The sequence below is a fragment of the Phocoena phocoena genome, chromosome 11 (assembly GCF_963924675.1).
Source record: "Phocoena phocoena chromosome 11, mPhoPho1.1, whole genome shotgun sequence".
NCBI lineage: Eukaryota > Metazoa > Chordata > Mammalia > Artiodactyla > Phocoenidae > Phocoena > Phocoena phocoena.
Window position 1 is genome coordinate 15,702,799 of NC_089229.1, and position 13,542 is coordinate 15,716,340.

Consider the following 13,542-nt stretch of genomic DNA (forward strand, 5'->3'; position numbering starts at 1 on the left):
CAAGACTCCAATTAACTTTTCTAGAACTGATTTTGGGTCCTATAAAAGGAATAATTTGACTTTTTTAAACATACTACCTTCAGGAAAGGGAGAGAAAGAGGGAGGAAGGCAGGGAGACAAACAGAACACCACATGTGGAAATAAGGCCAGCTACATTTCCTAATGAATGGAAAGGAATCTCCGAATTAATCTGCTTGATGGCATTGGCTTCCAGGCAGGAATTTAACATTGAGGCATGAACCTAAAATGAACAAATCACACTAATTTGCTAAACCTCAAAAAAACCCTAATTTTCTGTTTTTTTGTAAATTGTAAATGAACAGTCATAAAAATACCTACTGAAACAGTTAAAACCAAAACCAAACATCTGCATTTTCTGTGACAACTGAGTTGTAAAGTAGGTAAAGATTTTAAAAAGTGAAATCCCAGGGGTTTGAGAGGTGTAAACTAGCACTATTCTTCTGAAGGTCAGTTTGGTAATACATATAAATTTAAATACATATGATATACACAAAAAACCCTAAAGTTTTGAAAATCCCCTTGGCCCATGAATTTCAGGAATTTATCTACAAAGATTTTACAAGAAAATTCACCGTGTATTACTATGTAAAACAGCAAACAACTGCAAACAATACAAATCTTTACACATAGGGGATTTGTTAAAGGTTGATAGATCCTTATGAAGGAATACTCTTAAGTATTTTTATACATATACTTATGAGTATTCTTTCATAAAGATTTATTATCTTTACGAGAAGAAAGTGGTTGTTAAAAATTTTTTTTGGTTGCAGAACTCTTTTTATACCCCAAATGAAATCCAGTTACGACCTAAATTTAAAGAAAAACAATAGCAACAGCAACAATCAAAGGTGCTGGGTTTTTTTGGCCACGCTGTGCAGCCTGTGGGGCATGTGCCATCTTAGTTCTCCTACCAGTGATCGAACCCCTACCCCCCTGGAGTGGGAGTGCAGAGTCTTAACCACTGGACAGCCAGGGAAGTCCCCAAAGGCGCTCTTTTTAAAGAAAGGGTGGGGAACTTGAAACACTGTCCCCTCATCCCCAGAGGTTACTCCTAGGAACATTATGGCTTCAAGGAACACACTGTGTAATCCACTACTCTTCAAGAACATTTATTGTGGGAAAAAAAGCAAGATGATAAAATGACTTCATTTTTTGTAAAAAAAAAAAAATATATATAGTCTTTGAATGGTAGGTTTATAGGTAATTTGTATTTTCTTATTGCTTGTATGCTTTTTTCCCTTAGATCTGCAGTATTATTTAGCATGTATTATTTTCATAAGGAAAATATTATTTTTAAATCTATATTTTAAAGTTGGATTCTTCTGTACAGTAAGCTTTCCATATCCCTTTATTTCAGCTGGTATTTTAAGGTATTAACAATTCTTTAGATGCTTGCTCAACTAGAGAAAGATGTCTTTTATCTGACAATCAAGGAGATATTAAAATTCAGGTAAATGGACCCTTACTGGCAAGTTTCTCTACATCCTTACTACAGATTTCCTTTATGCTAAGTTATGTATACCTCAGTAAAAAGTACTCTATGTTCTGATTTCTGTGTCTTTTCACATGCTGTTCAATTTCTCTGAAATGTTTTATACTCCCATTCAAATGGCCAAATCATTCTCAGTCTTCAGATCTCAGGAGAGACTTTCAGCGGTCTTCTCTAACTATACTAAGTATTCTCCATCATTGTACTGTTTCTCTCCTAGTACTTAACACAATTTAAATTATATATTTGTTTACTTATTACCAATATCACCAATAAAACTGAAGTCTGCAGAGACTATGTGTATTATTTGCCAATATATTACACAACGCCTAGCATAATACCTGGTAATTGTTCATAAATATTTGTTGACTGATTTACTAAATGCTTGCTAAAATTTGAATTTAGAGACTTATGGAGACTCAAGTGGTTTAAAATAAGCTTTCCCACACTCTTGCCTAAGTGGGTTGGCAAGGTCCTGTTTTCAATACTGTTCACAATTTCTGATAACTTCAATAATAGCCCAGAGTCATATTAACCAGGCACATTTTATAATGCTTGTATAAAGTGATCCATGACTCACGAGAATTCTGTTGAGATGCCTGCTTCACGACTACTGATCCTTTATCGTGTATCTTTTGGAAAATAAACATTCTATAATACAGAATAAGTATTTGCCACTTCAACATTTTCTAAAGCTTCTTCCAGCCCTGCTATAAATTATAATTGAAGCACACTAATTAGGGCTAATCTCAATATACTGATATTTATTACATATCATTCCATACATATGCTGATGTGTGGCCACTGAACTATAAACCCTTTCTGTCAGGAATCTGAAGAGCATAAGCTACTATTTGGGGCACAATTTAAATAACAGGAGCTCCAACAATGGCAAACCAACAGTCTCAGAAGAGCTCTTGCAACTAAATGGAGAACTTAAAAACACCAAAACAAACAGTGTAAGAAAAATAACCATAGAAGGTACCAAATAAGCATAGAGACATAACATTTTAAATACTTCCAAATATTTGGTTTCAAAGCATAAATGGAGCATGTGGGCTTTCCACATCTTTTTCTGCCAAGTCCCAGGAAAAACTGACCATACTACAGTCATCTAAAACAGCTGTTAGGACTGATCTTCAAATATTTGGTTTCAAAATATAGACCTATTTGCACTTTAAAACTCAGATGCCTGCATACTCCTACTATAGCACTGCACTGAGATAATCCTTTCAAAGTAGGCTGCTGGCAAAAACAGATCTTTATTCATGGTTAGAACTGCTTCAAATGGACACAGCAAAATGTTAGCCTAAGTCCTAAAGTCAATTGTCAGAAAAGATGATTTGCTCTGGCACCAAAATACTTTTCTTTTCTTTCTTTTTTAAGGCAGAGACTAAATTTTATGAGTTATTTAAGGTTAAAGAGAGAGGGTAAATGTGAAATGTTAAGATTCTAGAAGCAAGGGAAAAAGTTTATGTCCAGTTTACTTAAAATTATTGACTTCCTTAAACTAAGCTTCTTGTTTAGCATATTGTTCTTGTGGGTACTCAAATTTAAACTATCAAATCTGCCTCACTTTGGGTTGCTAGAAGGTCCAAGCCACAGAGAAGGATCTTAGTCTAGCAATAAGTCAAGTGGTTTAAAATAAACTTTCCCATATTCTGGTATAATTATACTTGTTTTCTAGGACTCTGTTATAAGCATGGCTATCTAGTTGTCCTACACTTCTGATAGTTACCTAACACTACAGAGTAACGGGTTAGGAGACTAGGATGATAGGTGATAAACACAGTGTCTTTTACTCTATTGAGCAGACATCAATTCTGATTGATCAATTTCAACTTGCCTGAATATCTTTATGTTTCTTTAAGACTGCAGGCAATGAAAATGCCTATACCTTTATGAATCACATTGTTTTGTTTCCCTTTAAATCCGTCATTTAAACCTTGTTCCTGAAAGAGGCACTTAAAAAAAAAAGATACATGATAGTACAACTCAGAAAAGGAACTGTATTTGGCATCTTACAAAACAGTGGTCAATCTTCACCCTATTCTTCTGATAAGTGTTACACAAATGGGAAGAATAAGAGTTATAATGGTTAAGAAATGTATCTTGAATCATTTAACTGATTAATGAGGGAACTGGAAACTTTTTCCATTTCCCTACTTAGCATTCGTCTCTGGCAGGCAGCTCTAAGCACACCCCAAACCAATGAAATTCCAAGTAGATAAGAATATTCTTCTCAACCTTACCTCTTTATGCACCTTCCAACTGTCTACCGTCACATTGAAGAGAGCTTTGAGGGCCTCAATGGCACAGTCTGTCTCCTGAGGTGAGAGAGGAGGTCCATTACGGTCTATGGCCGATTCATATTCATCGGTCCACTTGATGCTAAAGGCACTTTCCAAGATCTGGGTTAGCAGCGGTAGTCCTTGGAGCTCATAGCGCAATTGTGACCTGATGTCAGTGTGCAAAAGTGACAGGACGAAGAGCAAGCGCAAGTCAAAGCACTTAATGTCATTGATAAACTTTCGGTCCTTGCACTTTCTCAGGAGGTTACAGAGCTTTGCAGCAAGGTTAAGTTCCAGGCTGAGCTGCTGTGCCATCTGACTGTTGAACACTATGTTACAAAGACATTTTAATGACTCCACAATAACTGGGAACTCTGACACCTTCTCCAAAGAATCATCCGACTCATTTAGCTTGGCTAGTCGCAGCAGTATCTGCATATTTTCCTTAGTTGTTACAGGAACTAAAACCTTTTTGTCTCTGGAGAGAATGCGGAGAACTTCAAGGCAGGACACTTGACATGTTGTTGGGATGTCCTTTAAAAGGACTTTAAATATGCCTTCACAGAGTTTCTGGAAAACAAGAATGAGTATGAAAAAATCATTATTTGGCTTAAGTGATTTAAAACAGAATGTTTCTCTATCAATGTATTTGACTGCAGTTCAAGATCTGGCTAGGAAAGGTTTTTACTTTTTTAAAGTCACAGAATGTTAGAACTGAAAGAGACCTTATATTTGGTGTACTTCTTTTACTTTACAGATATGGAAATTGAGGGCCAGAAAGGTTAAGTTACTTGTATGGGGCCAGAGTGAATTAGTGGGGTTGCAAAAGATAGAGTATAGGTTTCCTAATTTCCAGCCCAATATTCTTTCTATAAAATCACTTATTCTCTTTTAAACTGACTAGTTTCAAATGTCTTATATGGCTTTGTTCTCAATGAATTTTTAACATCAGACTACACATACTATCAGGATAGAAGGTAATCATCTGAATCATAGCTGTTTCCTTCCTGGAAATAAAGATTAATGCCTTGAGAATTGGTTCACAATTGGCTACAAGTATAGGCTCTCATAAAAAGACTTAAAGAAGTCTGCATTTCTGCCCAGTTTCAGCTGTGCTATTTCTTCTGAGTAGTACTACTGCAGTAGTCCCATGTTTTATAAACCTTAGAACTCTCTTTAGCTAACGTGTAATAACATTTAATCATCAAATGACCCCAGAGATCTTTTGCTGACAACACTGATAAAAATTATTCCAAGTGTTGGGTTCCAAAGAGGGCTCAGCTAGCACATATGATGCCTTTGAGTCAACTGCAAAAAGGTGCCCCTCTCCAGGCTAACTGCAAAAAATGTTCCTACTGGGTGGACAAATTACAAAACAGCCCTCTTCCTCTGGGCAGCCCTATGCCAGGACACATGGCTTGGGAAGCTCAGAGTGTGGGCAGGATCTTAAGCTTCCCTTTGTTCTCCTGGTGTAGGGCACAGATTACACAAATATATGCAGTAGTCCTGGTTCCAAATTTTGCTACCACTATCTCAGAAACAACTCTTTATTTGGACCCAAAGTGTACTCTATCTTGAATTTTTTGAAAAATAGTTATTTCTGTCATTGCCAAATTTAAGAACCATTGATAATTCTCTCAAAATTCAATGTCCAGCTTTCTTCTCCATAAACTGCAGATCTGGGTCTCTGAAGCTCAAACCTTGTATGTGCAGCAAGCAGATATAACCATTCCACTGCTGACCATTTCTATACCCGTTACATTTTATAAAAATAACAGCAACAACAACTATGACCAATACAAGGTTTTACAAAGTTTCTACTAACCTATCATCAGACTTTAACTTTTTTAAAAAGAGGCTATCTGTGGGTCAAGCATTATGATCTTGGCAGGAATCCTAGGCCATGTGCATCTTCTCAGTGCATCTGAGTCAAACAGCTATGGAAATGTCAATTTTATTTTTTTATAAATTTATTTATTTTATTTATTTAGTTTTGGCTGCATTGGGTCTTCGTTGCTGTGCATGGGCTTTCTCTAGGTGCGGTGAGCAGGGGCTATTTTTCGTTGTGGTACATGGGCTTCTCATTGCGGTGACTTCTCTTGTTGCACAGCACAGGCTCTAGGCATGCAGGCTTCAGTAGTTGTGGCATGCAGGCTCAGTAGTTGTGGCACGTGGGCTCTAGAGTACAGGCTCAGTAGTTGTGGTGCACGGACTTAGTTGCTCCACGGCATATGGGATCTTCCTGAACCAGGGCTCAAACCCATGTCCCCTGCATTGGCAGGCGGATTCTTAACCACTGCGCCACCAGGGAAACCCAGAAATGTCCATTTTAAATGTACTATGCTCTCTAGATGGAGGTGGAAAGGAAATTAACTTAACAAGCTAAAAAAAAACTCCATCCCTGGGACTTCCCTGGTGGTCCAGTGGTTAAGACTCTGCGCTTCCCTGGTGGTGCAGTGGTTGAGAGTCCGCCTGCTGATGCAGGGGACACGGGTTCCTGCCCGGGTCCGGGAAGATTCCACGTGCCACGGAGCGGCTGGGCCCATGAGCCATGGCCGCTGAGCCTGTGCGTCCAGAGCCTATGCTCCGCAACCGGAGAGGCCACAACAGTGAGAGGCCTGCGTACCGCAAAAAAAAAAAAAAAAAAAATTTCTGTGTTTTATTAGATATGTAGAACTCCAAATTCACATATATAGTATTTTATAATATCATATTTATTATGTATTTCTTAACTAGGAATGTAGATAATTTCCCTCTTGGGTAAAATTGTATGAGAGCAGAGGTTATTTAACTCTACCACCCAGGAATATACCACATAGGAAATAGTATGTAGAAGGTACTTTTTTTTTGTCTTGGGTGTGAAAGATCTGAAATTGGAGAAAATTTCCCATTTTTTATATTTTTAATAATAGGCACATTATACTTTCCTCCACCACAAAACTGCATTCATGAAAAAAATGCTTTAACAATGATATTAAAACATTAAATGGAAGTCCCTTCCAGTTATCAGGTATGTTAAAGGATAGAGTGCCTTTTTTTTGCGGGGGGCGGGGGGGCTGCCCCGAGCCTTAGTTGTGCCCTGCAAGAGCTAGTTCCCTGACCAGGGATCGAACCCAGGCCCCCTGCATCGGCAGGCGGACTCTCAACCACTGCACCACCAGGGAAGCCCCTAAAACACAGAAATCTTTAGCTCTTTTCTTTCTAAACCAAAAACAAGAGCCACAATAAAATCCAAAAACAAAAAAATCTGTGGGTAATATGGCTTCTTTCTTCCTCCACCTTCAGACTCAAGAAAGAAAAAAAGCAAAATATGAATACAAACTGGCATAGCCAAGGCTATTAGCCAAGTGGACTGTTAAACTCTGGGACATAAGAAGCTACATAAAAGAAATTAGAGAGGCCTATAAAATTTATAGTTAAAAATTGCCTCATCTAAAGGCTTGTAGGAGATCAGCAACCGAGACTGTTTTAAGCACAGTTTTCAATCATAGTTGTTTTAAACTCATCATAGTTGATGTCATTTCTCATCACAGACTTGCCCCACATGACAACAGTTAGGTAGCTTTTTGCTGTAATGTCCCTTGAAAAATAATGCCACTTCTTGGACAATGATCCCTCCCTTTTTTGTATTACAACTTTAAAAAAATCAGACATAAAAATATAACAAAGGAATAGTTAACAGACACACTCATCGCTATACTCCATACGATCATTTCTATTCAGAGAATATTACAAGGAACAAATAAACCACGTACCACAACTGGATGAATCAGAAAGTTTTGCTTTGCATATGAATACCAAGCAAGACGAGGTAGCATTCTTTATGATTGCTCCATCTGTTGAGTGCATGCGCGACTTCTATGTTTCAAAGGTGCTCCTGTTTCACCTTTATTTTGCCCTAATGTTATTTTCCTGTGCTATAACCTTTTTTCAGTTGATTTTACTCTTCCTAAAACATGCTCTGTTCTCTGCAAACACTTTCCATAGCTCCCTGTTGCCCACAGAATGCAGCTGAAATAAGCTCAGTGCCCCCTTTCCTACTGCTGTCTCCGTCACACACATACCCTCCTTCTCCTTTCTTTTCCAAGTGCTCCCAATCCCCTTACCATATGTCCTGAACCTTTCTCCTTCCATTCTCTCAGCATGGTCTACCCTGTCCCCATTTCCACCAGTCCGGACCCCACTCTTTCTCTAAGGTTTAATTTGAGGACTAAGGGGTCTAGAAGACTCCGCAGCCACTCTCTCCTTTGCTTTCTTTCTATATAGCACTTAGTTCCAACAAGCAGTTAGTTCCTTTTTACAGAGTGACCTGTTGGGGCATCTCACTCCTTTTCCAGGCTCCTTGAGAACAGAGGCTATGTTTCATCTGTATCCCAGTGGCTGGCCCAGGTGTGCTACAGCTGTTTTTAAGTGCAAGATAACCACAAACTCCCAAAGATTACCAGCTTTAAAGTCTACCACCTGACTCCAGCCCCTTCCAAAGAATAACTCCTTTGTATTCCACCACCAGCCACCTCTCACTATCAAGTCTTCTCTTCCTCATTTTGCAAGTACAATAACTCATCATTACATAACATTTTAAGTGCAAACTGTTTTCATTTACTTTCAAAGTATTTATTTATACAAACTTGTTATCATTGTTCAACTGATATATTTTTAAATCTGAAACTATTTTGGTATCTTAGATAACCATGGAACACATAATTTTTTTTTCCATTAGAATGGATGGAAATACCTTCTGAGTTAAAAACTTTTCCCTTAGAGGTAGGTTTTCAGGAATGAACTAAAGTCATAAAGCAAAGCTTAGGTGTGCTTACAAAGTATAATTACTTCAGAGAGGCTGAGGAAAAGCCCTTTTAAAATGCTCGTTAGCTTAGGAGCCATGGCTATTTCCAAAAAGTTAGACTGCAAGACCCAGCAGCAGAGACTCAAGACTGAGATTCTCAATGTTAATACCAGGTATTGTCAAAAATTTTTGGTAGTTTCGGGCTTCCCTGGTGGCGCAGTGGTTGAGAGTCCGCCTGCCGATGCAGGGGACACGGGTTCGTGCCCGGTTCCGGGAAGATCCCACGTGCCGCGGAGCAGCTGGGCCCGTGAGCCATGGCTGCTGGGCCTGCGCGTCCAGAGCCTGTGCTCCGCAGCAGGAGAGGCCACAGCAGTGAAAGGCCCGCGTACCGCAAAAAAAAAAAAAAAAAAAAAAATTTCGGTAGTTTGCTCCGGAATGGAAACCCTAGAGTATACTACAGTAATGGTTCTCAAACTTCAGCATGCATGATAATCACCTAAAGGATTACTTGTTGTTGTTGTTAATTTTATTGACGTACAGTTGATTTACAGTGTTAATTTCTGCTGTACAGCAAAGTGATTCAGTTATATATATATACATATATATATATTCTTTTTCATATTCTCTTCCATTACGGTTATCACAGGATACTGAACATAGGTCTCTGTGTCATACAACAGACCTTGTTGTTTATCCATCCTGTATATAATAGTTTGTCTGCTAATCTCAAGTTCTCAATCCTTCCCTCCCCACCACCCTCCCCCTTGGCAACCACAGTCTGTCCTCTGTGTCTGTGAGTCTGTTTCTGTTTCGTAGATATGTTCTTTTGTGTCGCACTTTAGATTCCACATGTAAGTGATGTCATATGGTATTTGTCATTCTCTTTCTGACTTACTTCACTTAGTATGATAATCTTTAGGTGAGGATTTTTGAAACACAGATTGTTGTACTCACCTCCAGAGTTTCTGATTCAGTGGGTCTGGAGTGAGGCCAGAATTGGGACTTTTAACAAGTTCCCAGTTGATGCTGTCACTGCTGGTTCAAGAGCCACACTCTGAAAACCACTAAACTACAACCAACAATGGACTGACATAACTTGGATGTTCGGGGCCAGGGGTTAACTGACAGTAGCTGACCAGATAAGCACATAAAAGTAGGCAGAGCTGAAAGCCATTAACACAAATACCTTAACTTCTCCTCAACTGTCCTAAAGATGTATAAGAGTGGCAGGAATAGGAATGGGATATCATTATCTGGTCACATTACCTTTCTTAAATGTTAAAAATCACTAGAGGTGTGAAGTGTATTACTTAAGATCAGTGGTCCTGGGCCTAAAACTTGTTCAACTTACCATGGATTCTAGAACCAGAACAGTGTTGTGATTAAGACCAGGTGTTCTGGATTTAAATTTCTTGTGTTCAAAGGCTGGCTCTTCTACTGTCTTCTAATGGTGTGACCTTGGCAAGTTACTGACTTCTCTGGGTCTCACCTACTTTAAGACTTAAATGACATCACACATGTATAGTACTTACAACAGTGCCTGGAATGTGTGAAGTGTTCAGTACTGGTTATCATTTATATATTATTATAAGGTAAAAATCTCAAAGTCCTCAGTTTAGCTTTTAAGATCCTCCACCCTGCTTTTTGAGTTTTCTTTTTCATATTATTCCCCGATCAAACCCTCCTCTCTAGTTGTATTCCTTTCGAATTATCTCATATAGAGCTTTTTTGCTTTCTTACCATCTCCCCTCTACCTGCATGAGTCTTTCTCCCTCTTTGACTATTTAAGTTTTAACCATTCTCCAAAGCTAAGCTTAAAATTAACTTTTGATATAAAGCTCTTCCTAACCACTTCAGCCCCCAACATTCTTCCCCTCCAAGGAACACCCAAACCAAAATTTGTAGCAATCATTGGTGCTTAGTACATTCTTCCCGTTTTCTTTTTATGAGTTTGCCTCAACTACTAAAAGCTCTCTGAAGGTGGAAAGCACATCTTTCTTTTATGAGAGAAGAAAATGTACTATAGTGGCTTCTGAATCAGAAAAACCTGGTTTTAATTCCCAGCTTCACCACTGTGTGATTCAGACGTTATTTTACTTCTCTGAGTCTCACTTTCTCATTTGTAAAATGGGAATAATATCACTTACTTCTCAGAGGGCTGTTGTGAAATAGACTCTGGGATGTAATAAGCACTCTTTGAATTGTGACTATTATTGTTTTATTTCTTCATAATCCTTGTAGCCCTCAGCAGAGAAATCAGAACACAGTAAGCACCCAAAATATAAACTGACTGTACTAAGAAGTTCCCTGAATTTAAAGCATTAGTAGAAGTCTATTAATGTTGTCTTGACACTTCTCCTTTCTAAGAAGGAAAGAGAGAAGTAGTAAAGGCTATTCTTGTGATTGTACTGGTAGGATGGTTTGCCCCATGGCATAAAATAGTCTTTTCATACAAGCAGCAGAAATTATTTGTCTTCATATAAAGTTCTTTTTTCTGAAGAGTTTAAATTACTTAAATATATATGTTCCTTAAAATGTAAAATGCATCAAACTACTGAAGAAAATGCATTCATAATTATACTACCTATTATATTTTATATGCAGCTGACAGAAGGATTTATCCTTAGTCAATCTATTTGAGTATCAGTAACATGCATATTACTTCAGCCTACACAGTCACAATCATCATGTGTATACAATCTTGTTTTCAGTCTTAATTTAATTTTTAATGTAATTATAAGCACTTTCCACATTGCTATAGAGCCCTTATAAACATAATTTTAACTTGATGAAATATTAAATACGACTCCTGGTCTCAATAAGTCTTTAGCATGAAATACAGCAGAGTTCAGAAAAAGCAGTGGACTTAGCAACAGAAGGGATGACTTCCTAATTTTAATAATCATAGTAATATTATTTGCGTATGTGCTTTATAGTTTACAAAAAAACTTTCATATATGTTCCTCAATCTAAGGAATGCTTACTGAACATTTACTATATGATTCTTTAAATGATTGCCTAAGGACACAACTAAGAAGTAGAAGGCCAGGACTCAACTGAGATCATGACTCCAGTATGATTTCCACTGTAAGTCCATGATCATAATATAGCTGTCTCTCATTTGTTAACTGTGACCTTCAGCATGTCACTTTATTAGGTTTTCTTCTTCCTCTATAACATGCATTAAAACTCTTTAAGGCAATCTTCTTCCAGCTCCAGAATGGTAGGCTTTTCACTATGAATCTGTAAAACTAGGATTAGCTTTCGCTTTAACTATGAAACAAGCAAAACATGCTATGTGTATGTGAGGATTCAAATGATCTATCATGATTTATATATTGTCCTAAAAGTATATAATTGATGTATAGAAATAGTATTGATTTCTAAAAATATTTATAAAAAGAGAAAAGTCATTTTTGTTTTGTTTTGGTTTTTTCCCATATTTTATTGATGAGTCCTCTCCCTCTTTTTCTTGATGAGTTTGGCTAACGGTTTATCAATTTTGTTTATCTTCTCAAAGAACCAGCTTTTAGTTTTATTGATCTTTTCTATTGTTTTCTTTGTTTCTATTTCATTTATTTCTGCTCTGATCTTTATGATTTCTTTCCTTCTGCTAACTTTGGGTTTCGTTTGTTCTTCTTTCTATAGTTCCTTTAGGTGTAAGGTTAGATTATTTATTTGAGATTTTTCTTGTTTCTTGAGGTAGGCTTGTATAGCTATAAACTTCCCTCTTAGAACTGCTTTTGCTGCATCCCATAGGTTTTGGATTGTCGTGTTTTCATTGTCATCTGTCTAGATATTTTGTGATTTCCTCAGTGATCTCTTGGTTATTTAGTAGCGTATTGTTTAGCCTCCATGAGTTCATGTTTTTTATGTTTTTTCCCCTGTAATTCATTTCTAAACTCATAGCTTTGTGGTCAGAAAAGATGCTTGATCTGATTTCAATTTTCTTAACTTTACCGAGGCTCAATTTGTGACCCAAGATGTGATCTATCCTGGAGAATGTTCTGTGTGCACTTGAGAAGAAAGTGTAATCTGCTGCTTTTGGATGGAATGTCCTATAAATATCAGTTAAATCTATCTGGTCTATTGTGTCATTTAAAACTTCTGTTTCCTTATTTATTTTCATTTTGCATGATCTGTCCATTGGTGTAAGTGAGGTGTTAAAGTCCCGCACTATTACTGTGTTACTGTTGATTTCCTCTTTTACAGCTGTTAGCAGTTGCCTTTTGTATTGAGGTGCTCCTATGTTGGGTGCATATATATTTATAATTGTTACATCTTTTTCTTGGATTGATCCCTTGATCAATATGTAGTGTCCTCCCTTGTCTCTTGTAACATTCTTTATTTTAAAGTCTATTTTATCTGATATGAGTATTGTGACTCCAGCTTTCTTTTGATTTCCATTTGCATGGAATATCTTTTTCCATCCCCTCACTTCCAGTCTGTATGTGTCCCTAGGTCTGAAGTGGGTCTCTTGTAGACAGCATATATACATGGGTCTTGTTTCTGTACCCATTCAGCAAGCCTGTGTCTTTTGGTTGGAGCATTTAATCCATTCACATTTAAGGTAATTATTGATATGTATGTTCCTATTACCATTTTCTTTTTTTTGGCAGTACACAGGCCTCTCACTGTTGTGGCCTCTCCCGTTGCAGAGCACAGGCTCTGGACGCGCAGGCTTAGCGGCCACGGCTCACGGGCCTAGCTGCTCCGCGGCATGTGGGATCTTCCCGGACCGGGGCACAAACACGTGTCCCCTGCATCGGCAGGCGGACTCTCAACCACTGTGCCACCAGTGAAGCCCCCTATTTTCTTAATTGTTTGGGGCTTGTTTTTGTAGGTCCTTTTCTTCTCTTCTGTTTCCCACTTAGAGAAGTTCCTTTAGCATATGTTGTAGAGCTGGTTTGCTGGTGCTGAATTCTCTTAGCTTTTGCTTGTCTGTAAAGATTTTG

General features: G+C 37.9%; 1 protein-coding gene across 5 annotated transcripts in view; it reads right to left on the reverse strand.

Annotated features, from left to right (window-relative positions):
* The window catches only part of RIC8B (RIC8 guanine nucleotide exchange factor B), a 117,297-nt gene that overhangs the window by 70,672 nt on the left and 33,083 nt on the right, over nt 1–13,542 (reverse strand). For all 5 annotated transcript variants that reach the window (XM_065887375.1, XM_065887372.1, XM_065887374.1 and 2 more), the window contains one exon: nt 3,763–4,371. In XM_065887375.1, the coding sequence (XP_065743447.1) occupies nt 3,763–4,371 (609 nt within the window). The remainder of the gene's footprint in view (nt 1–3,762; nt 4,372–13,542) is intronic.